General features: G+C 43.2%; 1 protein-coding gene across 5 annotated transcripts in view; it reads left to right on the forward strand.

Annotated features, from left to right (window-relative positions):
- The window catches only part of LOC149321282 (receptor-type tyrosine-protein phosphatase gamma), a 742,038-nt gene that overhangs the window by 473,850 nt on the left and 243,032 nt on the right, over positions 1–25,156 (forward strand). For all 5 annotated transcript variants that reach the window (XM_089518763.1, XM_089518770.1, XM_089518749.1 and 2 more), the window contains exon 5: positions 8,753–8,848. In XM_089518763.1, the coding sequence (XP_089374889.1) occupies positions 8,753–8,848 (96 nt within the window). The remainder of the gene's footprint in view (positions 1–8,752; positions 8,849–25,156) is intronic.

Here is a 25,156-nt window from a genome sequence, read left to right on the forward strand (position 1 = left end):
ACTCTTTTGTGTCTCCTTTTTTTGTGGGTGTGGATGTATATTGATTGTTTCCAAACTGTTGAACTTTGTTTTGTTTTCCATATTTGTTGACATATATTGGCAAGCACTATAATTGATTCTGTTAGTATATATTGAAGCAGTCTGATTGGAATATCATCTGTTCCTGGTGATTTGGTGTGCCCGCCCCCATTACACTTACTGCCTCTACTTCACTTTTTAGAATTTGGGGTTCATTTTCATATGGCTCTTTGTTCCATGTGTCCTTTATTTTGTCATCTCATTTATATAACTCTTCTTTGTATTGCATACAGTGTCTTTTTAATTCCTTCCTGAATTGTGTTATTTTTAGTGTCATGCAGGGGTAGGCAACCTTTTTGACCTGGGGGCCGGGTTGCTGTCCCTCAGACAACTTGGGGGGGGGGGGGGGCGAAGCCAAAAAAATAAATAATTTTTAAAAAAAATTAAAGAAAGAAAGAAACCAGGACAAATGTAGGACAAAAAATTAAAATGGAGGACACTTTTTTAATTAAAAAAAATGATGGACACGCAAAAAAAAATCTGCTGATTTTTTAAAAATGTTAATATAAATGCATGTTTCTGAGGTGTCTATAGACAATTGCCCCCTTGCTCCCCCTTGCCCCCACTTGCTCCTCCTTGCCCGCCGCTTGCCCCCACTTGCTCCTCCTTGCCCTGCACACAAAACCCCCGCGCGCTTGCACTGGAGGCCAAAGAACCCACACGCTTGCGCTGGAGGCCAAAGGCCCAGGGCGCTTGCGCGGGAGGCCAAAGGCCCCGGTGGCAATCTGCGGCAGGGCCGGGCTGGGGCCGTTCCCTAGGCCTCAGCAGGCCGCATGCGGCCCGTGGGCCATAGGTTGCCGACCCCTGTCATAGAGTATCCCCATCCTTGGTTTGAATATCCCTTTGATTTCCCAGACCTTATAATATAGGTGTCTCAGTCTTCTGTTTTGGTTGTTTTCCTCTATTTCTCTGCATTGGTCATTGTAGTAGTTTTCTTTGTCTTTTTGCACTAGTCGTACTGTTGCACTCATGATTCTGAATTTGTTCCCATCTCCCTTTTGTTTTGCTTCTCTTCTTTCCTTTACTGCTTATAGCATTTTGTATGTCATCCATGGTTTTGTCCCTTTCTTTTTGATTACTGAGAGTGTCTGTCTGCTATTCTATTGTGTCCCTGGCTTCTGACCATAATTCTTCTGGTTCACATTCGATTATGCTTAGTAGCGCAAATCTTTTCCTTATATTGTCAGTAAATTCTGTTGTGTTATTGTTCAAATCATATTTTGGTATGATAACTGGTTTTGTTTTCTTCTTCAATTGTACTTTTACCTTGTACTATAGTTATACTTTTACCTTGTTGTTAATCCTTTTGATAGTTTAATTATATTTCAACATTTGAATGATGTGAACTTTACTGGCATCTATTTTTAATGTTTGCAAGCCACCTTGAATCCCAGGGCTGGACAAAAGGCAAGAGGAGGAGGTGGTGGTGCTGATGGTGATGATGATGGCTGCTCACTCTTGACCCTGTGACTCTAAAGCAAACCTATAATGGGTTTTCCTGGCAAGATTTGTTCAGAGAAAGTTTGCCATTGCTTTCTCCTGAAACTTAGAGCATGTGCTGCCCATGGTTACCCAGTAGTTTCATGACTGAGCAGGGAATTGAACCCTTGTCTCCAGAGCCCAGAGTCACAGTCCACTCAAACCTCTACACCACTCTGGGTAACATAGGCCCGATACAGACTGGCACAAAGTGTTGGCCTGGGGCTGATTTTAGGGCTTGGAAGAGCAGTGTCCGCATGCTCCCGAGCCCTACCGTGCCATAATGGCCCGCCCCATCCACATGGGGGCACCATGATGACGTATGCACAGCAGGTTCTTTGTAGGGCTCCTGGAGGCTGTGCCATTTGGTTGCTGTGGCCTCTGTGTGGAGCAGAAAGGGGAAGTATCTCAGCACTCCTTTCTCCCCCCATATTACTACCTGGAATATCTGTGAGTCTGTTGATAGGACCATCCTTCCATCACCAGTACAGATCTCAGCTGTTCCACACATACTTACTAGGCCAGTTCATCACCTGGTGACCATCCTTTTGGTGCTCAGCCCCTCTGAAATTAGCTGTGCTGCTTCTTGTACAACAACTCATATACAATACGATACAAGGCTTTTGCTGTTAAATGCGTTAGAAGCTTATCTTATTCACATCCTTCCAGAAGCTAGGGTCACTTCCACATGGCAGTGAAGCAGTAGAGTAGGATTTTCTGGAAGACACATAGAACAGCTCATAAAAATTAGCAGCTTCTTTTTTTTCCAACAGGGCTGTTGAAGTTTCTAGCCCTTCAGATTTTAGAATGTTATCACTATAAGCCCACAAGAAAAGATAAGCTAAAGTCCAACACATTGGTAAGTATGCTTAAGCCCACCAAAACCAAAGGGCTTAAGTATGCCTAATTCTGTGTGGGATGGTGGCCAAAAAGTGGTAACTCCATTAGGTACCTAAATTTATTTTTGAAAATAGGATTCATGTTGCAGAGTCCTGCTGGCATTTGTTTGTTTATCTCACAACTACAAGTAATCGAATGCACTGTGATAAAACTTTGAATTCCCTAAATATTTTTGCCATGCTTAAAACCTTACAAAGAAATTAGTTACATGGATATAGAGACTTTGCATACTATTTGGTTCCAAGCAAGGGATTTCACATCCCACGGCAAACGGTGGTTGAGAATATTTCCTTCCCACACTGCAGTTGAGAGAAGTAATAATAATTAAAGATTAGTCTGTTCAATACTTAGCTCCACTGAATCAAAGCAAATTGTTCATAGTACTTTCTTCAGTATTCTGTACTTGAAGTCCTTTTTAGCCCTATCTTCTTCTCCAAATATTTTGGCTCTCCAGCAGCCTACTTAACTATTCCCTCTGCATTCAGCTGACTGGTTCATCATAGCACTGAACTGTTTTGAAAAACTTGCAGACTTTTAAAAAGAATACAGCTAGATTGTATGATACTTTTGGATAGCTAGAAGTAATAATAGATAAATATTGCTCACATGCACTGGTTTTTTTATTCCACTGCAAAATTTTGGTATCCACTCTAGTAAGGCAGATCATGTAGCAGGAGACCTATTAAACACATATGGTTCTGGAGGAGAGTTCTGTGGACTGCTGCCAAAATGATAAACAGGTCCTAGAGCAAACCAAACCTGAACTCAAACCTGAAACCTGAAGACAACTAAACTAAGGGTGTCATACTTTAGATGTATCATTAGTTAGGTATTTAGTTAATTTGTATGCCACCATTCTCCTGGAAAGAAACCCAAGGCTGCTCACAAATTAAAACAGTTTTAAAATTTTACAATAAAAATTTAAAAACAATTAAAATCATGCTGAAACCATATAAAATCACATAAAACATACAAAAGTTAGAAACATAATTAGAGCATACACCCTGTACAAAACCTCCCTGACAATGCTTTAATATTAAAACTCTGCTTGAATAAAAATGTCTGTGGTTGCCGGCAAAAGGAGAGCAGCAAGGGGGCCAGCCTAGCTTTCCATGGAAGAGTGTTATAGAGGGTGGGAACAGCCACAGAGAAGGCCCTCTCTCTCCTATCACCAAGCAAGCCTATGATGGTGACAGGGCCGAGAGAAAGCCTCCTCTAGTTCTTAGGATCCTTGCTGGTTGTTATGAGGAGATATGGTGTTTCAGATAGTCTGGACCATAGCCATATAGGGCTATATAGGTCATGACCAGCACGTTGAATTGTGCCTGGAAAACTTGACTAACTAGAAAAGGTAAGGTGGAAGGCAGTACTAAAAGAGGAAGATGGCATTACAAGTGTATTGATTCCATTAAGGAAGCCACAGCCCTAAGTCTGCAAGACCTCAGCAGAGCTGTTGATAATAGGAATACTTGGAGGTCTTCCATTTGTAGGGTTGCCATAAGTCAAAGTCAGCTTGATGGCAGTTAGCAACAACAACAAAAAATGTCTTGCTTGCTATTCAGAGTTGTAGGTAGGAACAAATAGAGTTGTAGGCAAGTTTGCACAACTTCCTTGTGAATAAAGACAAAGTACATATTTGTTTGGTGCAAACAATTTACAAATCTTTTAATTATCTGAAGAATAGCAAACCAGAGAGATACTCCTATATTTACTACTGCCTCACCTATCCCAGAGGCATTCACTGTGTGGAGCAACAGAATTCAAATGAAGAACTGGTTGCCCATGGCACAGAGCAAGTCAGCATCACCCTGTTCCATATTTCTGACCTGCACTGAGCAGAACCTCATTATGGCTGACGCAATTCCCAAATCAGGATGTGAAACCATATTTGGATTCTCTAATCAGCCACAGTTCCCTGCACTGAAACATCTTGATAACCGTGGCTGGTTAAAAACTGAAGCAAAAATTTTCCAGCATATCTTTTGGGGTGTGAAATAAGTAAGGATAAGGGAATTGCATGAGTCTCAAGCTCATCAAAGCTCAGAAAGCCATTGTTTTCCATTGTGTCTCAACTGGGCCACACTAGGGAAGGAGTGCTCTTTCATGACCTCTTTATAAGCTCCCCAAACACATGTGCTTGTCACTGTTGGTAGCAGGATAGTGAAGCAAACTGCAAGCCCCTGCTTATTTAGAGATGGATATCAAGGTTATCCATTAGGCCCATCTGCAAAAGATCTAAAATCCTTACATGGAACATCACATTTATAAAACACCTTGTCAGTCGCGATCCTCTCTACACTTAACCAAAGATCCACTTCCTTAAAGCATTATGTAGAAAGATAACCTGGAATGCATTTGTAACCTGAATATTCTGAGCTAAATGGATTTTTTTTCCTGCCATGATATAGTAATTTTACTTCAGAATATTTTTTATTTGGATTTTAGTTCACTGTGAATAAGACATGTAACTGAACGTCATTACTTGAGATTTGTTTTATTTGTTTCAGATGAATAGAGCTAAAGCAATGTAACCTAAAACCAAGTCGATTTTAATTTTAACACCAGCACATGAATGTATCATGTTGAATTTCTTGTATAAATTCAGAGTAGTCCAAACCTGGAGGCTGTTAATTTGTAAGAGATTGCCAGGGATCTATGAGGCTGGGAATATGAAGGCAAAACAATTAAAATGTATCCTCCAGCTCTGCCAGGCAAATGTATTCTCTGCTGAGTTCCCATGGTCTTTGTCGGGAGATAAAAAGATAAAGATGGGCCAAACAATAGCACAGTTAGGTATGAGCAAGGATGGGGAAAGTGCAGCCCGTGGGCTGCATAGTCTCCTTAAAGCCCATTTTGGGGGGAAGGTGAGAAGGATTTTTAAAAAATCAAATTTTATTACTGCTGCCCCTCAGTGTACTTTGTGAGCCTGGGGAACAATTCTTTTCTCTGAAATGTTGCCTACAGCACCTGCTATTCATTGGCAGTCTCCCATCCAGGTACTAACCAGGGGTAACACTGCTTAGTTTCCAAGATCAGGTGGAATCTGGTATCTTTAGGGTATTTAGGCTGAAAAAGGCTGCTTTCTAAAATCCCAGCAACCTGCTGCAAACATGTGTCAACCAGGATGGATCACATGCAGTTTTTGAGGCCCCAGATTGTTTTCTTTTTAGTCAAAATGTTCTTGCATCCTCTGGTAGGGGCAATTTTGTCGTGTTTTTGACTTCTCCCTGAGCTCTTCTAGGCCCGAGAGAGGTCTTTTTATCATCTGAAAGTGACAGAAAATAGGATGTACATTCCAAAACAGGAAGCAGATTGGATGGACAGTTATCCTGGAGGGATTACCCATTTAGCATTACCACAGAAGAAGAAAGAACAGCCAATTTGGTACCTAGACATCAGCTTGACTGAGGCTGGATAGCATGAAGTGTTTGTTGCGCTATTCATCACTGGTATATACTATTAAAACTCATTTAACTACATTGGGATATAGTTAGTCACATTCTAGGTTATAAAGCATATTCACAAACTGGTTTTAGAAGAATTAGAAATATAGTGGGCCTTTGGTATCTGCTGAAGTTTGGTTCCAGGACCCCACTGTGGATACCAAAATCCATGGATGCCTAAATCCTGTTATATTCAAAGGCAAAATAAAATGGTTTCCATTATATAAAATGGCAAAATCAAGGCTTGCTTTTTGGGATTTATATACCTTTTGAAGGATTTCAAACCATGGGTGATTGAATATGCAGATAAGGAGGGCCAACTGTACAAAGGCCGTTTTAGTCCATTCTGCAGAAGTCCTGAGATCATTAAAGGGACTTTAAGCAAGGAGAACATTTAGTATGTTCTGTGACTCCTTTCATCACTTCAGAGAACAGAATATTTCAGTTAAACCAGTTTTTCTAATTGTGCTGCCAAGTGTACGGTATGTGTAATCATATGCCCATTTGGCCTATTTTATGTGAGAAAAGCTTTGAGAAGTTTAAGTATTTGTGTATCTGAACATCTCTATAAGATGGAAAAAAAATATTGGTGCCCCTCTTGTGACTCTTAGGGAACAATGATTTAAAATTCTTTGTTGAATATAAGCTAATTCCACACCAGTAAAATGGTGATGATCCATTCCTTTTTGTACCTTCACAGGAAGGCAGAATGGATATTTATATGAGACAGGTTATCTTTGGGGGGGGGGGAGGCAAAATGGACAGTTATCTTATATTTCTTACCTTTAAGAAAGACTTTTCACAAAACATCAGTTACAGTATGTTCCTTTGAAATAAATTAAAATTTTCATTTATTTGGGAATAAATAGTCTTGAGCAGGAACATTATTGTATATGTTATTTCAAGACACAGAATACTAAGTTTTCAAACAGTAAAAATGAAGATATAGCTACCAAGAACTGATATGATTTGCATAGAGGTAATATTGTTTGATATAATGGAGTGGCTTTGGTCCCCAGTGTTGGAAGAATATCGGCTTCTAAAATAATAATGTTTGTGTGGCTTTGGGATGAAAACTTCCCTGTGTAACAGTGTGCACTATGTAGTATTACTGGTTCTGCTTAGACAGACTAGCACCTGGAGAAGATCATATAGGAAATGGGACATGAACTGGAAGCCAATTGTGCATCAGCTATTGTGTGTCTTCTGCTGTCCAGTGCATTTAATGTTAAGCATCTTCTGCAAAATTGTTCATGTTGCATGTAGGCTAGAATTTTACACCTGAATACTCATAGAATAACATATATCCATAATGTTTTATAATTTCTGAATATGTCTGTCTCTGCATGTAGATAGGACATAAATATTTTTCATTTTAATATTATTTATATATGATGTTTTTCTGTTGTTGTCAAATATGTTCCGTATTTGGCATAACTGTGTGTTCTATGTATCATTGTTATCTTTTGCTTATTTAACTGACGTGGTGTATACAACTTCCTAGGCAGCACATAAATTAAATCACTTGTGGTTAAGGTAACTTTAGAACAGGTGATGTCAAACTGATTCTCAATCCAATGTGTACATCAGTTACTGGGATTCCATTGCTACAGACTAACATGGCTACTCTTCTGGAAAATGCCAATGATGTGATGTTTGTGTTCAGAGCACCACAAGAGTAGGAACATGAATGAAGCCTTCCCATGTGGGTAGAGGAATGGTATTGAACTGCAGGTGTTGCTAACACTCCAAGGGTTTGTAAATGTAAGAGCAGTCAATGCACAGGTGTTGATTATATAGCACAGAAGGCCATCCACATGTTGCTGCCTCTGTGCATGGCCCTAATTTGCAGTGCATTCCTGTTAATAAATTAGGATGGCTCCTGCAGGAGAGCAGATGGAGTAAAGCTGTTCCCTGATTGCTTTCATATTTGCGTAAGCAATACATCACCATAGCTCATTAATGTGGCTCCATGACAACTGTTCTGCCTAGCTTCAGGTTTACTCAAATGTACTGTCTCATTTAATAATACTTGTGTCTCTTCTGTATATCAAAGATTTGCCATGGAAGAAAAATATATGTTTCTTAACCTGGGGATCATGAGATAAGTGTAAGAACTTTTGAAGTCAAGAGAATACACCTTAATGTAATAGCCTTAAAATGGTCATTTAATAACTTATATTTTATTTGCACAATCAAAATAAAGAACCTAAGCAGAATTAACTGCTAGGCCACAGATTTGGGAAGATGCTATACCAGGATTACTCAACCTGAGGATCTTCAGGTGTGATCTTCAAGGAAATTATAGTCCAACATATCTGATGGGTACCAGGTTGATTCATGTTTAAACAAGAGCAGGAGGACATTGCATATATTATTCATTAAGAATAATTGTCTCTACAAATCAGGGAATATTTGGTTTTCCCATATATGCTAGTGTTGTTCGGGTTGCAGTTATGATCAGAAAAATAACTGCATGCTGAGATGTGGAAATGACAGTTTGACCTCACTGTAGTCTATATGCTTGCAGCTTGGTTAAATATGCAAGCTACAATGTTGTGAAAAGTCCTGTATATTTACTATGATGAATAGACTTTGTCGCATCCACTTTGAAATGTCTGTAACTCATGGGGGAGGGGCATTCATCTAGTCTTTACAACTATTTAAAGCAGGAGAGGGAGAAAGAATCAGAACTGAAAAGTATTTCTTTTGAATTCATCCAGGGAACTTCATAGGTTAGTCAGAGATTTACTCTTAAGTCTCCCATGTATAAGGGCAACATATTATACACCACTCCATCCTAGCCTCAGTTTCTTAACAATTGCCTTTTCTATCATTTTTTTTCCCAACAGATGCAGATTTATTTCTACAATCCTGATGACTTTGACAGCTTTGGATCAGCTGTCCAAGAGAAGAGAATAATAGGAGCTATGGCAGTATTTTTTCAGGTAAGTTGCAGAGTGACCCTAAGTCCTAAAAGCCAAGACATGATTAAAAAAAAAAAAATTCCATCCCACCCTGCTTTTCCTTCTTCTCTTCCTTCTTGTTCATTGAATTGTTTCTAGTTTAATGGACGCATCTGTTTTCTCATTCACACCTGTCTAAATGAAGGATATTTCATATTGTCTGCTCAGTGATTTAAAATGTAAATAAGTGTGTTTAGAAACATAATGGAAATCTTTGCATGAATTATTCTGATTTTTATAGCTGCCTGACTGGTGCACAGATTGAAGAACACATTTATCATAGAACTTACCTTGCTGTTGAAGCATGTTGCTCAGGTTCTTGGAATATTAACGGGCTGGTTAGGCTGGAGGAAAACTTTAAATTCAGATGCAACTTGCCAGCGTATTAATCAATGTCGTCAGTCAGTTTTCCTGTCCTTCCTCCTCCTTTTTCTTTTCTACAGTGGCATCTTATTATAAATTGTCATGGTAACTAAATTTCTCAAGGAAACCAGTTTTTCCAAGTCAGTGAATTTATGGAGCCCCTTCTACCGAAATGCTTTTTGCCAGGATATGAATGTTCAGTTAGCTCATTTACAGGTTCAGCACACCTGAGAACTTGTGGTACTTTGTAGGGGCCACTGCTTACAATGGCTGACAGGTCAAGTCAAATTGGAGTAGTGTTCAACTCCTTTGTCTCATTATATTGGAGAAATGGTTTTCCTTTGCTGAGTAGAGGATAAATTGAGGTGAAAGCGATGGTCCAGCCTTATTCTAGCAGGCTGTCACAAATACCTCTACTCAAGCTATGCCTTTTAACACAAGTCTCAAATTTCCTCAAACAGTAGAAGCTGGAGATACATGTTTCACCTGTATTATATATATATATATATTACACTACCTTAGCTATTCAAATTGATAAAATGTAGACATTAAAATACTAACATGCAACAGACTTTTAAAAAATAAAATACTAACATGAACAAAAAAAACCCTCCTTAAGTTATTCATCTCTAAGGCATGATTGTCCCTTAAACAAGAGCTTCGGCAAACAATGCAAAAACTCTGTTTTCAGGGCCAAACTGCACATTGAGTCAGCTGAATAATTTAGGTTTTCTGTTATTCTTGCTGTTTTTGAGTTATCCTCAAATTGCCCATGTAGGTGATAGAAGGCCTTGAACTGTTTGCCCTCACTAAAGTCCTGGTCAGAAATGGGTACCTCATTCTTGCAGTTTGTTAGAGGGTGGGGGTGGGGGGGGGAATTCCTCAAGAAGAGTGAACAAATTTTGGCTACCAGTCTTGAGGAATAGCAAAATAAGGACTCAGCAAATACAAATGGGAAACCACTCAGAGTCAGGGGATTTCCCAGCACATAATGATCACTAATTAGTAGACACTAATCCTCTTTTGCATTAGCCTCCCAGCCTGAGGCCTGCCATCAGCAACAGAACAATACACATGCAATTCACTCCTGCATTCCCAGGCTCACACAGTGTGTGTGTGTGTGTGTGTGCCCACTTTTTCCAGGCAAGCATTCTCTGAAGATGCTGGCGAAATGTCAGGAAGAAACTCTTCCAGAACATGGCCACATAGCCCGAAAAACCCACAAAAAACTATGTTGAGGGTGCTTTGATTCTATGTTCCTGCATGGCAGAATGGGTTAATAATAATAATAATAAAAATTTTATTTATATACCGCCCTTCTATAAACCAGGGCAGTGTACAACATGAATATCATATACAGTAAGTACAATTAAAACAGCAAATACATTAAAACAAATACATTAAAAACATTCTGGCCAGCTTGCCACTGCTGACATAGAGGGGGGGAGAGGCTAATTGGAGCCTGTGTCAGGGAATGCTTGTGTGAACAAGAGAGTCTTCAGCTCCTTCTTGAACTGGGCCAGGGAGGTGGCCGAGCGGAGCTCAATGGGCAGAGAGTTCCAGAGGGTTGGGGCCGAGATGGTAAAAGTCCTCCTTGATGTGGAGGATAGTCTGGCCCCTGGAACCCTCAATAGCTGCTGCCCAGATGTTCTGAGGGTGCGGGGCGGATTGTATGGGGAGAGGCGGTCCTCAAGGTATCCTGGGCCCAAGCCATTTAGTGCTTTATAGGTAATAACCAACACCTTGTATTGTGCCCGGAAGCGAATAGGCAGCCAGTACAGATCTTTGAGCACTGGTGTTATATGACTGGCTCTGGATATACCAGTAACCAGTCTGGCTGCCATATTCTGCACTAGTTGTAGCTTCCGGGTGTGGTACAAGGGTTGCCCCATGTAGAGCGCGTTGCAGAAGTCCAAATGAGAGGTTACCAGAGCATTTACTACCGTTTCAAGGTCCCTCTGGCCCAGGTAGGGACGCAGCTGGCGAATCAGCCGAAGCTGATAACAGGTGCTCCTGACCGTCGCATCCACCTGAGATGTAAGGTGGAGCGACGAATCAAGGAGCACCCCCAGACTGCGCACGGAGTCCTTCACAGGAAGCGTGATCCCGTTCAGGACAGGTGGAACCACCGCCATCCCCGGGCCAGGGGAACCTATCATGAGCACCTCCGTTTTCTCTGGATTCAGACTGAGTCAGTTTTCCCTCATCCAGCCCATTACCGACTCCAGACAGGCCACGAGAGGAGAGATGCCATCCCCAGTCACTGCATCAGTCGGAGACATAGAGAAGATTATTTGGGTGTCATCAGCGTACTGATAACCCCGCGCCCTATGTCTCCGGATGATCTCTCCCAGCGGTTTCATGTAAATGTTAAAATGCATGGGAGACAGAATGGCTCCTTGAGGGACCCCAGATGTCAGGGCCCTCTTATCAGAGCAGACGTCTCCCAGCTGCACCATCTGGAACCTCCCAGAGAGGTAGGATCGGAACCACTGGAGCGCAGTGCCACCGATTCCCACCTCTACCAGGCGCTCCAGAAGGATACCATGGTCTATGGTATCGAAAGCCGCTGAGATGTCCATGAGCACCAACAGGGACACGCTTCCCCTGTCAATGCCCAGACGGAGATCATCGACCAAGGCGACCATGGCCGTCTCAACCCCGTAGCCCGCCCGAAAGCCAGTTTGAAATGGGTCCAGATAATCCGCTTCGTCCAAGATCGATTGAAGCTGGAGTGCAACCGCCCTCTCGATCACCTTCCCCAAAAATGGCAGTAGCAAAACTGGCCAATAATTATTATGCATCAGGGGGTCGAGGGAGGGCTTTTTAAGCAGCGGTTTTACAATGGCCAATTTTAAGCTGGATGGAAATTGCCCGTCCCTCAAAGATGTATTTATGATCCGGTGTAACAAAGAAGTTACCACCGGTCCCCCCTGAGCCGCTAGCCATGAGGGACAGGGATCGAGAGAGCAGGTTGTCTTCCGAACGCTTCCAAGGATCTTGTCCACATCATCGGTACTAACCGACTCAAACTGATCCAGTTTAATGCAGTCCACGGAGGCTCTGGACGCCAATACTCTAGATTCTGCCCTAATGCCGGCGTTAAGACCCTCACTTATCCGAGAGGTTTTATCCGCGAAGAAGTTGTTAAATTGGTCACAGCAGGCCTTAGAAGGTTCAAGGATCTGGTTCGGGGCAGGAGGGAGCTGAGTTAGCTCCCTGACTACCCTGAACAACTCTGCTGGACGCGACTCCGCGGACGCGACATGAGCACCATAGAACAAATTCTTAGCTGCTCGTATCGCCTCTCCGTAGTCCTCCAAAAGGCAGTCTAGGAGAGCCTTGTCGGCTAAGCGTAGGTGTTTCCGCCAGCGATGCTCTAGCCGTCGCAGGACCCGCTTCCTCGCCCAGAGATCTTCCGTGTACCAGGGCTTCCGTTTGGAAGCAGGCCTGAGAGGGTGCTTGGGAGTGATACTGGGTTAGACTGGATGGCCTTTGTGGTCTCTGTCAACTCTATGATTCTAAGATGCCTCACTGTCAAAATTGCCTGTGCTGTTTAGCTTTTAACTCTGAGGTTTCCATCCCTTGCAAAAGCCAGTATTGGAGAAATAATCTGCTTTCGAAACATGCTGAATTGAACTTTGGCTGCATCTACACTGCAGATTTAATGCTGTTTGACATCTTGTTAACTATCTTGGCTCCATTCTATTGAATTCTTGGATTTGTAGTTTGCAGGGGCACCAAAGCTCTCTGAGAAAGAAGGTAAATATTTCACAGAACTACAAACCGCAGAATTCCATAGCATTGAGCCATGGCAGTTAAAATGGTGTTGTGAAGACACACCCAACTAAAGGTGGTGGCAGGTTTGGGTGTGCAACGCCGGTACCCTGGTGAGATCAAACTCTTCTACCCAAAAAAGGCTCTGAAGCTGAATGTAAAGTTCAAAAGGGGGGAAATTTAATTTAAAGGACAAAATAAAGAGTTTTCTCCTCCCCAGCTCTAAACAAAAGGTACTTTACAGTTTCAGCAATCTTCCGGATGTCATCTTTCTGGGTCTGATGTTAGTTTGCTCTCCTCACTCAATGGAGCTGGTGCAGGGTCTTTCAGCTCCTGAATTCTTTATTCACTTGTTGTTGATAACTAATTTGGCTGAGATCTGGTAACTGAAATGGCTAACCTGGTAACTGATTTGGCTAAAGTGTAAGAAATGCCCTTTCCGTCTGTCTGGGCCTGTTTGCCACCAAAAAGACCGCTCTCTGCCTGCTCACAGCAAAGACTGCTCCCAACTAAAAACTTCCAGCTACAGCAGAGCATGCTAGGAAAGGGCAAACCAAACCTGGAAATAATGCAGGGGAATCCTACGGCTCCTCCCACAAACTAATACAAAGAACTTTTCTACACTAAACATACTATGGCCTGAAAGAATGTGAAAGAAAATGCAGGGGAGTTTCAATCAGTCCTGGCAGGACATCACAGGTGTCAAACTGCATTAATTCAGCAGTGTAGATGCAGCCTTATTTTCTCCAGCCCCATGTTTTGCTCACCCTGCCACCACAGTGCTGCCACTATGGCTTATACCAACATTGTTAATGCCACTGTTGATATACAACAGGATTTTTCTCTACAAGGCATGCTGTTATTTTTGCATATATACTTGCTTTCATTAGATGGAAAGCTAGACCTAATCAATATTCAAAATTTTGTTTACTGTTGCTTTCTGTTAATTTGAACCATATTCAAGTAAAAATAAACCACTTGACATTAAATGGAGTGTTTTAACAACTAGAATGATAATGGGCTGAATTAATTTAGTCATGGAAACAAGGAAAGGAAAATGCATTATTCTTTGTGAAGTCTCCACCCATGCTATCTGTGTATAGATATTTATAATGTAGTCAATGAGTTTGTAGCAGCGAAGCTTTGAATGAAGTGAGTTTTGAAGGCCAGGTGCTAAAGAGATGCATTTAGCACTACATTAATAACCTTTAAAAGGTCATATTGTTGTCTTTCTGATGTAATATCACCTGATGTTCTTATGATGTATACCTTATCTCCAGAATAGGTTTTCCTTTATTTTAGGGAAAATGTGCCTCGAAAGTCACCACAACATTGTATTTTCATTTCAATTCACTTACTGATCCATAATTATTGTGGGTTCAGTTTAAGTGATCCCAATGCACTGGATCCCATCTGATCTAAGAAGCTAAGCAGGATCAGGCCTGGTTAAAACTTGGATGGGAGACTGTAATGAATTCCTGCTGCTACAGGCTATATTTCAGATAAAAGAACAGGCAAAACCACCTCTAAGTATTCCTTCCCTATGAAACCGATATGAAATTCATGGGGTCGTCATAGGTCCACAAGAGATTTGAAAGCAGATACACAGACAAGAGCAGTAAAAAAAAGTTTGCCCGAAGTAGTTCAGAGAGGAAGTACTTTGGTATTACACGTTTATCCATAATATCAATCCTTGTTACAAAAGCCAAACCTTCAGGTGTGGATAAATAGAATAAAGGAATGGATGTATCCCTTGAGTCTGTGATAAGGTGAGGTAAAATGTAATAAATAAATTAAAACTGTATATATCAGAATGGATATAGTTGATGAAGACAAAAATAGCAGTGGGCTGAGTTAGTTTATTGTATGATAATTTATCAATACGGATAAGTTAAAGAGACTACTGTAAGAGGAACTCAAAATACAAGAAGCAACACTTCAACATAGCCCGTACTGGGACATAAGATGGGAAGGAATTTTGAGTGGTTGTCTGAAGATGACTTATATGGCTTATATACTGCATGGGAAGCATACCTAGGGCATTCACTTTAGGACATGAGGCTGACCACAAAACACATGGTTGATACAAGAAATGAATTGCATTCCCCTTTATTATCTTTCCTGTTCTCCATTGTTCTGAAATTAATTGTGTGGGGTATATAACAGTCATTTCTAGATCTGCAAGCCAAAGGATAGTCTTTGTGTAATCATATTTTTCCCATATTGCAGTCTGAACTACATTTAAGATGACTTCCAGTCTTACAACTCTGTCACTCTGACTCTAACCTGCCTAGCATAACTCTTCCCAGAAATATGATGGAGTCAGACATTTGGTTTTATATGCACTTGTGAACTACTTGTACGATGCAAACATCTCAGCAGTTGTGGTAGATTGGTTATTCTTTTGCAACAACCCACTTTCCCATTGAGGTTTTTTTTTAAATACATTAAATTATATAAATTCCACATTACTGTTCTGTTTTATTACCTGTTTAACATATAGTTTTAAGAAATACAGTGCAAAATAAACTTGCAGTATAATTAAAGTGTGATGATGAGAGTTTCAAATATCACAAGGCTTTGAAAGTCAGGCTGAATATCAAAATGCATTTGCCTGAGTTCCTGAAGGCTATTTCTATGCTCCATTTGGTTTCCATTGTGGTTGTAATCTCTGCTACATATTGCATGCAGCAGCATCTCACTGAGTGGGAACTACTGAACCGTATCTTAGGAAGACCTCATGAAATAAAAGGTTTCTCTCAATGCTATTATAGGTTGAATGCTCCTCTCTTAACCTTGTTTTATGCAGCATTACAGCAACATTTTTAATATTATTGTGATTTCTCTGTAAGTTCTCAGCAGAAAAAGCCAAACTAGAAAAAGTTAATATTTTTCTGTGGTCTCTTTTAAGTATGGGTAAGTACCTCTAAGTATTGCTTGCCTAAGAAAACTCTATGGAATTGGTGGGACACCATCAAAGCACATGCACACACATACACAACAATCAGTTAACATGATGGCTTTAGAATGTAATTGCTTATTAAAAATCTCCTGGAACACAGAGCAACCTCTGACTTTAAAATAAACATAACTGCTTAACAGAAACAGTGCTAGGATCATCATGGCCTTGGTGGAGTTAGCACTGAACACTTTTGGCCCAGAACGAATGATCTCACGTTTAATATTCTTGAAGATAACTTCTCAGTGTCTTTGTGTACAAAAGGCAAGGCAGTGGGGGAAGCTGTTGATGAAGCACCAGTAGTCCGTAACCATTAATGACCATTTATTGGTGTGCATGGCATTTTGAGATAACCTGTGAAAGAACTGCTCCCTTCACTGCTTCTCCAAGCCATTGAGGCTTCTGGTTCCTTTCTCACATTGATGAAGAGATGACCAATAAAGGAACACTGAAAAGTGCAAATTATCATAGTTCCCTTTCCAGAGTGGGGAGGAGGGACAGAGTGCAGCTGAGAGAACATGCAGGCCCCTGGATTTAATTTAGTTTAGTTTATATCCAGGTATTCTTCCAACACAAAGCACAAGGGTGCTTACAACTTTAAAGCAGAATGCACTTACATATCACCTTTTCCTAAAAACTAGAACTCAAGATGGCTTTCAAAAAATTAAAACAGATATGACTGAAAGTACATAGGATGAAAACATAAAACATTATTGTTAAAATGTGATTTATGCAATTAAATCCAATTAAAACAAATCCATCAAAAACAAGAAAATTAAAATCCATAGTGCTGCACACTATTACAAGCCCTTGTTGTACCTTCCCAAAAGCCTGTTGCGATAGAAACATTTTAACCTTCCAATGAATGGACACCAAAGAGGGAATTGTTTTCATCTCTAGGTGCCTCTGCAGTGTAGAAGTAATGCGGTTTCACGCCACTTTAACTGACATGTCTGCATCCTACAGAATCCTGGGATTTGTAGTTTTGTGAGACACCAGAACTTTGGGGCATAGAAGGCTAAAGACCTTGTAAAACTACAGATCCCAAGGTTCTGTAGGCTGGAGCTACAGCACTCAAAGTGATGTCAAACTGCATTATTTGTACAGTACAGATGCAGCCTCTCTAGTGAGAGAATTTAAAAGCCTGGGAAAAGGTTCTCTTCTGTGTTCCCACCAGTTGTAGCTGTGGAAATGGTAGAATCCATAGGAAGGCCTCTTGTGAAGATTTCAGAACTCAGGTAGGTTCATACAGGTAGAGACAGCCTATATGACCCAAACTATACCGTATTATGCACAACTGAAATCAATGTTTTGATTTCAATTTAAACCAAACAATTAAATTTATTCAAATTCAGATATACTGTGGATGGAAATTCTGTATCCACACTCTTGATTGTGATTCTTCTGTGGGGTATAATTCTGACATTTTCTTTCACTGTAAACTCTCCTTAGAAATGTTATTTTCATCAGCTCAGTTGTCAATACAGCTGGCCTGGTGAATGAATAAAATTACAAGATTAAATAGAATGAAAAAGCTGTATGAGCACAACCTTCCTGTATCTGTAGTTAGTATGAGTTAGCTGTGTGACTTAGTTTTTAAAAATTTCACTTAACACTGATTTCACTCCTGGAGTTTGATAAGCTGTTGTTCAACTTTCACAAGGCCACATGGACTTTGACACTCACTTCCATGTGTGATGTGTTTATTATTAATATTACTGCACATAGTTGACTATACATAGTGTTTTAAATGTCTTCTCACTCATCACAATATGCCATGAGCAAGGAGTCTCATCTCCTTTCTGAACTTCAGGTGAGCTTCTGCCAGTCAGTGTTGATAATGCTTAGCTACATGGTCCATCTTTATTTGAAAAAAGCTTCCAGTGTTCTTTTGTTTATTCCTGTGAAGAGAATTGCCTTTCCCCAGTATTTCCAGCAGAAACCAGAATGCCAAGCTGATGATTCAAGTAAATGCATTTCCATCCCACACTCTTGACAGACCAGTCTGAACAGAATGGGAGTCCTGAGTTTAGCACTCATAGAAAATACCATATTATTTTACATTGATAATTGATCAGGAGCTGAAATTTTATCCCATCCTTGGAATTTCTTACAGTGGCCATTGTTGTTTTTATAAAGATTTGATCACATATGGACCAAGTTCCAATGGTATATTTCCATATCTAATGCTAGTAGAACTGGAACATTTATCCCACCACCATCAACAAACCTGAAGCCTTCCATGATGCTAAAGTCTGTTTTAAAACATACCAGAAGGCAGAATTGTGTATCTGCAATTATGGGATCCATTGGAAATTCACAATTGGATCCTGAATGTTATAGAATCACTGTCTGCATACCACTGGCATCAAAGAATGTGGAAGCTAGCTTTCATGGAGAAATGTACACAGAAATGTTGTGTACTTTATGATGTCAGACAGAACTATCACTATTGAGTACTGATTCCTGTTCGTATCATATGCTAACAGGATCCCTGCTGCGCAACTTTTTTTGCTGTCTCACACCACATTCTGGAAAGATTTGATCTTTCTCTAATGCTCCAGAACATAATCTAATGACTATGTATGCCTCTTGTTTTATTCTCATTTCTTTGCAAAGTGTGCCACTTTGTTACTGTTGTTCAGTCTCTTTGAAGATTGATCATTTTTCTTTGAATTTATAACTCTGAATGCCTAATACATTTTAAAAAAAGAAAGAAGAAGAAGAGATATGCACCAGGGAGAAAGTATTTTCTATGCACTGAGTTTTCTAAATTCATTGTAATATCATATTTAAATGGGGGGGGGGGGGGGTTGTAGTCACAATTCCTATTTCTGCACATAGAACTCTAGGCTGCTGTTAAAAACTCTATCCAGAAATCCTAGGTCTACAACCAGGTGTGTGGGCATTGTTTGTAGCTTTGTCTTTTTTTTTTTTAAGCCGGGAGGGGGGGTATTTTTATGCCTTCCTGAGGCTACAGTTTTAAATAAATCCATGTAGCATTCCATTAACTGCGAGGAGATCCCTGTCAGATTTTTTTGAGGGGAGCAGGCGAATAGCATATCTCTTTAAAATTATTTTTTTAAACAATTTGTTGTTGTGTGCTTTCAAGTTGTTTCCAACCTTTGGTGACCATAAGGTGAATTTATCATGGGGTTTTCCTGGAAAGATTTGTTCAGAGGGGGCATTGCCTTTGCCTCCCTCTGAGGCTGAGAGAGTAAGAATTGCCCAGTTGTATGGGCAGGCTGTGGCTTTCAACAGCAAAGCAGGGATATGAACCTTGGTCTCCAGAGTCATAGCCCAATGATAGCATTGTATTTTTTTAAAAAGCACTACCAAAATAATCACAATAGGTACGTGTTCCCTCTCTCTTTGAATCAAGCCAGAAAGTTGAAAGCTGGTATGTGTTCATGTGTAAGATTTATAAAATAATAATAAATAAATAATAAAAATTTTATTTATACCCCGCCCTTCCAATGATCAGGGCGGCTAACAAAATGCACCAAAGTGCAAACAAGATACAAAATTAAAAACACACATTAACAACAACAACAATCCTTAAAAACAATAAAAAACCCCTAAGCCCAACCTCACGGCCACGAGAGAGGAGGGAGGAGGGAGGCCCACAGGATGTTTAGTCGGGGAATGCCTGATTAAATAGGAAGGTTTTTAAGCCCTTCCTAAATTGGGCCAGGGTGGTAGATGAGCGGAGCTCCGTGGGCAACGTATTCCAGAGGGCTGGGGCAGCTGTGGAAAAGGATCTTCTGGCAGTAGCAGCCAACCTAGCCCCAGGCACCTTCAGGAGTTGCTGCCCAGATGTTCTGAGGGTGCGAGGCGGAATGTACGGGGAGAGGCGGTCCTCCAGGAATCCTGGGCCCAAGCCATTTAGGGCTTTGTAGGTGATAACCAACGCCTTATATTGCGCTCGGAAGCGAATGGGCAGCCAATGGAGATCTTTAAGCACGGGTGTTATATGGCTGGTCCTGGAAGCACCAGTGACCAGTCGTGCTGCCATGTTCTGCACCAGTTGCAGCTTCCGAGTTTGGTATAAGGGTTGCCCCATGTAGAGTACGTTACAGAAATCCAGTCTCGAAGTTACCAGAGCATGTACAACAGTTTCAAGGTCCCTCTGAGCCAGGTATGGGCGCAGCTGGCGAATCAGCCGAAGCTGATAACAGGTACTCTTGACCGTCACATTCACCTGAGCAGTCAGGTGAAGGGAAGAGTCAAGAAGCACCCCCAGACTGCGCACGGAGTCCTTCACGGGGAGCGTGACCCCATTCAGGACAGGTGGAACCACCGTCATTCCTGGTCCAGGGGAACCTATCACTAGTACCTCCGTTTTTTCTGGATTAAGCTTGAGTCGGTTTTCCCTCATCCAGCCCATTACTGACTCCAGACAGGCCACGAGAGGAGAGACGCCATCCCTGGTCACTGCATCAGTCGGAGACATAGAGAAAATAATTTGGGTGTCATCAGCGTACTGATAACCCCGCGCCCCATATCTCCGGATGATCTCTCCCAGCGGTTTCATGTAAATGTTAAATAGCATGGGGGACAAAATGGCTCCTTGAGGGACCCCAGTATTAAGGGCCCGCTCGCTGGAGCACACGTCCCCCAGCTGCACCATCTGGGACCTCCCAGAGAGGTAGGAGCGGAACCACTGGAGCGCAGTGCCCCCGACTCCCACCTCAGCCAGGCGCCCCAGAAGGATACCATGGTCTATGGTATCGAAAGCCGCTGAGATGTCCAAGAGCACCAACAGGGACACGCTCCCCCTGTCAATGCCCAGACGGAGATCATCGACCAAGGCGACCATGGCCGTCTCAACCCCGTGACCCGCTCGGAAGCCAGTTTGAAATGGGTCCAGATAATCCGTTTCATCCAAGACCGCCTGAAGCTGGATCGCAACCGCCCTCTCAATCACCTTCCCCAAAAATGGAAGCAGCGACACCGGCCGATAATTATTATGAACCAGGGGGTCAAGGGAGGGCTTTTTTAGGATCGGTCTCACTATGGCCAATTTAAGATCCGATGGGAAACGCCCATCCCTGAAGGATGTATTAATTATCCGGCGTAACAAGAGTGTCACCGCCGGTCCCCCCTGGGCCGCTAACCATGAGGGACAGGGATCAAGAGAGCAGGTTGTTTTCCGAACACTTCCGAGGATCTTGTCCACATCCTCGGTACTAACCGACTCAAACTGATCCAGTATAATATAGTCCACGGAGGCTCTGGACGCTTCTACCCTAGGTTCTGCCATAATGTCGGCGTTCAGACCTTCGCTTATACGAGAAGTTTTATCCACGAAAAAGTCGTTAAACAAGTCGCAGCAGGCCTTAGAGGGTTCAAGGATCTGGTTCAGGGCGGGAGGGAGCTGAGTTAGCTCCCTGACCACCCTGAACAACTCTGCTGGACGCGACTCCGCGGACACAATACGAGCACCATAGAACGAATTCTTTGTTGCTCGTATTGCCTCTCCGTAGTCCTCTAACAGTCGGTCTAGGAGAGTCTTGTCGCTTAAGCGAAGGTGTTTACGCCAACGGTACTCTAGCCGTCGCAGAGCCCGCTTCCTCGCCCGGAGATCTTCCGTGTACCAGGGCTTACGCTTGGAAGCGGGCCTGAGAGGGCGCTTGGGAGCGATTCTGTGTATAGCCCCAGAGAGACCGGTATTCCAGATACCGGTAAGGGCATCAACAGAGTCGCCGTCATTTCCAACCGTGAGCCCCTCTAAGGCTTCTTGGAACCTCTCAGGTTCCATCAGCCTTCGAGGGTGGACCATCCTAATCGGTCCACCACCCCCGGGGGGGATCTGGGTGGAAGCCTTGATTGTCACCTCTACCAGGAAATGATCCGTCCATGACAAGGGGGAAATATCAGCTATTTCCACCCACGGATTTTCCGCCTCCGAACAGAAGACCAAATCGAGAGTATTACCCGCGCAATGCGTGGGACCCTGTATCAGCTGGGACAGGCCCATGGCCGCCATGGTCTCCATGAATTCCCGAGCCGCACCAGATGGAACAGAGCTTGCCGTGAGGGAGATGTTGAAGTCACCCAGGACAAGAAGCCTGGGCGCCTCCAACATCAGCTCAGCAACCAGCTGTGTCAGCTCGTTAAGGGAGTCCGCTAATGCACGGGGTGGCCGATACACCAACAGAATCCCTAGACTGTCCCTAGCCTTTAGGGTCAGGTAAATACACTCGATATAGGTGGTCTGTCGGAGGAGGTTCCTGGTGAGGGACACGGTGTTCCTGTGTACCAAGGCCACACACCCCCCCCGCCCACCTAACCTGCGCTGGTCCTTCACCGAGTACCTGGCAGGCAGGGCCTGAGCCCACACAGCATCCCCTTCAGGCCCCAGCCAGGTCTCGGTAATGCAAGCCAGGTCACACTTTGAGTCCTCCAGGAGATCCTGGAGGATGTGGGTCTTGTTCTTAATAGACCTGGCGTTGCACAGGAGCAGCGACAGGGTTTGTGGCACGGTTGGAATGACCCTCAGGTCCTTCAGGTTGGGAGAGGGACAGGAAGGCGAGATAGATATGACGCATCTATCCCGTCTTCCCCTGGAACGAAAGTCCCTTCTCCCACCGCCATACCTCCCCCTGCCCCACACAACCTCAATTGGGGCTCCGCCCACCAAGGTGATATCCCCGGCCCAGGCATCCCCCGCATCTCTATCCCTCCCCCACCCTCCTATGGCTGTTAATGGAGCAGGGACTAGCCACTGTAGGCATTCCCAGCTCCTAAGGCTATACTAGCCTCCTGCACCCGCAGCTGCGCAGCTCGGAAAACCCCCAGGAGGAGGCCGCCCGGCAAAAGGCACTGTCCCAGCGACAGTAGCGTCGACGGCGTCGATGGACCCCTGCACGAGGGGCAGAAGAAGAAATGTCCTCCTGGGCCGCTGCCCAGATGGAAGGGAGGGGACGGCAGCGTCTCTGACGGGGAGGCCAGGAGCCGCTCCGGCGGCACAGAGAAGTCCTCTTTGGGCCGGTGCCCAGATGGAAGGGGGCGGGCGGCAGCGTCTCTGGGAGGAGGCCGGGAGCCGGCTTTATGGGGCCGCTCTCACCGGCCCCTCCCCTCCAAAAACGCCGCTCCGGCGGCGCAGAGAGTCCTCTTGGGCCGGTGCCCAGATGGGAGGGGGCGAGCAGCAGCGTCTCTGGGAGGAGGCCGGGAGCCGGCTTTATGGGGCCGCTCTCACCGGCCCCTCCCCTCCAAAAACGCCGCTCCGGCGGCGCAGAGAGTCCTCTTGGGCCGGTGCCCAGATGGGAGGGGGCGAGCAGCAGCGTCTCTGGGAGGAGGCCGGGAGCCGGCTTTATGGGGCCGCTCTCACCGGCCCCTCCCCTCCAAAAACGCCGCTCCGGCGGCGCAGAGAGTCCTCTTGGGCCGGTGCCCAGATGGGAGGGGGCGAGCAGCAGCGTCTCTGGGAGGAGGCCGGGAGCCGGCTTTATGGGGCCGCTCTCACCGGCCCCTCCCCTCCAAAAACGCCGCTCCGGCGGCGCAGAGAGTCCTCTTGGGCCGGTGCCCAGATGGGAGGGGGCGAGCAGCAACTTTATATAGGATCTAAAATTATACTGTATTATAGTATATTGTATTGCTATACCTGTATTATAGATATTTCAGCCAGCTGGATTCAGTGCTGAACCTACGCACAAGCTAAGTAAACTACAATTTAGGACCTCAAATTCATTTAATTTAAATGAAAAATACAAGGAAAACAGACTGATACAGGTTGAGTCTCCCTTATCTGATGTTCTTGGGACAAGATGGTGTTTTGCAATTATTTATTGCTTCCCTTCTGTGGCTTTTAACATACACTGTAGCCGCGGTACAATCTAATTAATGGTGCCCATGGCACATGCGCAGCACCACATGCACGTGACCCACTGTTTTCAGTGGGGCACCAAGCATGCACGGTTTCCCCTTTACGCAGGTGGGGGGCAGAATGGATCGCCCACGTAAGGGAATGGAGGACTGTACTTCTATTTACACACACACACACACACAGAGAGAGAGAGAGAGAGAGAGAGAGAGCGATATCGTAGAGGTAGGACCCAGGTCTACACACAAAATTCATTTATGGTTCATGTAGACCTTATCTACATAGCCTGAAAATAATATTATGTAATATTGTTAATAATTTTGTGCAAGAAACAAAGTTTGTGTACACTAAACCATCAGAAAATAAAGCTGTCACTAACTTAGCCACCCATGAAAACTGTTTTGGTTTTTGGAATATTTTGGATTTTTAAATTCTGGATAAGGAGACTCAACTTTTGTTTTGTTTTGGTGTTTTTAAGTATTACATAGTATAGACAAATGTTAATATCTGTGTTCCCAGAGGTTTTTGATTCAAGCTCTCATAGTCCTTCCCAACTGGGAATACTGGCTAGGGATGTTAGTTGTTGAGGGCCATAACTACTGATATTGGGCCACGAACAATTTTAACCTGAATTGGAGGCTTTGTATATTTTTACTTCAGTTTGGATGCTCCCTCCTGTTTCCTCCTGCACTCTGTTTCTGAACTATTGCCTTGCCTAGCCCATAATCTTCATATTAACTCTGCTCCTCCTTACAGAATTTATTCCCATATTGTGACTTTCCTACATGCTTGTCACAATTGCATAAGTCTGTTATGAACAGTAACAGCATCCTAATCTCAAACCATGCCTGGGTTCATTGAGAACTAATAGCTAGATTCCTGAGGAATGATAGATGACAGAATTATGCTGGCACAAGTACACATATTCCAGGAGAACAGTGTTTGTGCAAGTGTGCCAGAGAGCATATTGGGAGGTGTCAGGTATAAATATTGCCCTTGGAAGCAATCACCTTTTTCCCCTGCCTACATTCTGCCTACAGGCATTTGCAGTCTTTGGATTATGATGGTTGCAGCCCACTGTGTTTAAAACTTTTCTATCCACAGGCTGACTGTGCAGTGCACAGAGATAATCTACCATCCTTGCTGGTGCCCCCAAAGCACTCCTTTCCCTTTTTATATACAGCAAGACACAGGGGTATTGAAACTGTGACTTGGCTGCAGCATTTACAAAAGAGTATACTTTAATTTAAAAATCCTTTTGTAGAATGCAACTCTAAAAGACTTGGCAAAAATGCTTATGCAGAGCATACACAGATGCAAGATGAATTGGAATGGTTGCTTTATTATACTACTCAGTCTTTGTATTTGT

Source organism: Sceloporus occidentalis, unplaced genomic scaffold (assembly GCF_023333645.1).
Source record: "Sceloporus occidentalis isolate IW3139 unplaced genomic scaffold, rSceOcc1.0.p SCAF_1, whole genome shotgun sequence".
NCBI lineage: Eukaryota > Metazoa > Chordata > Lepidosauria > Squamata > Phrynosomatidae > Sceloporus > Sceloporus occidentalis.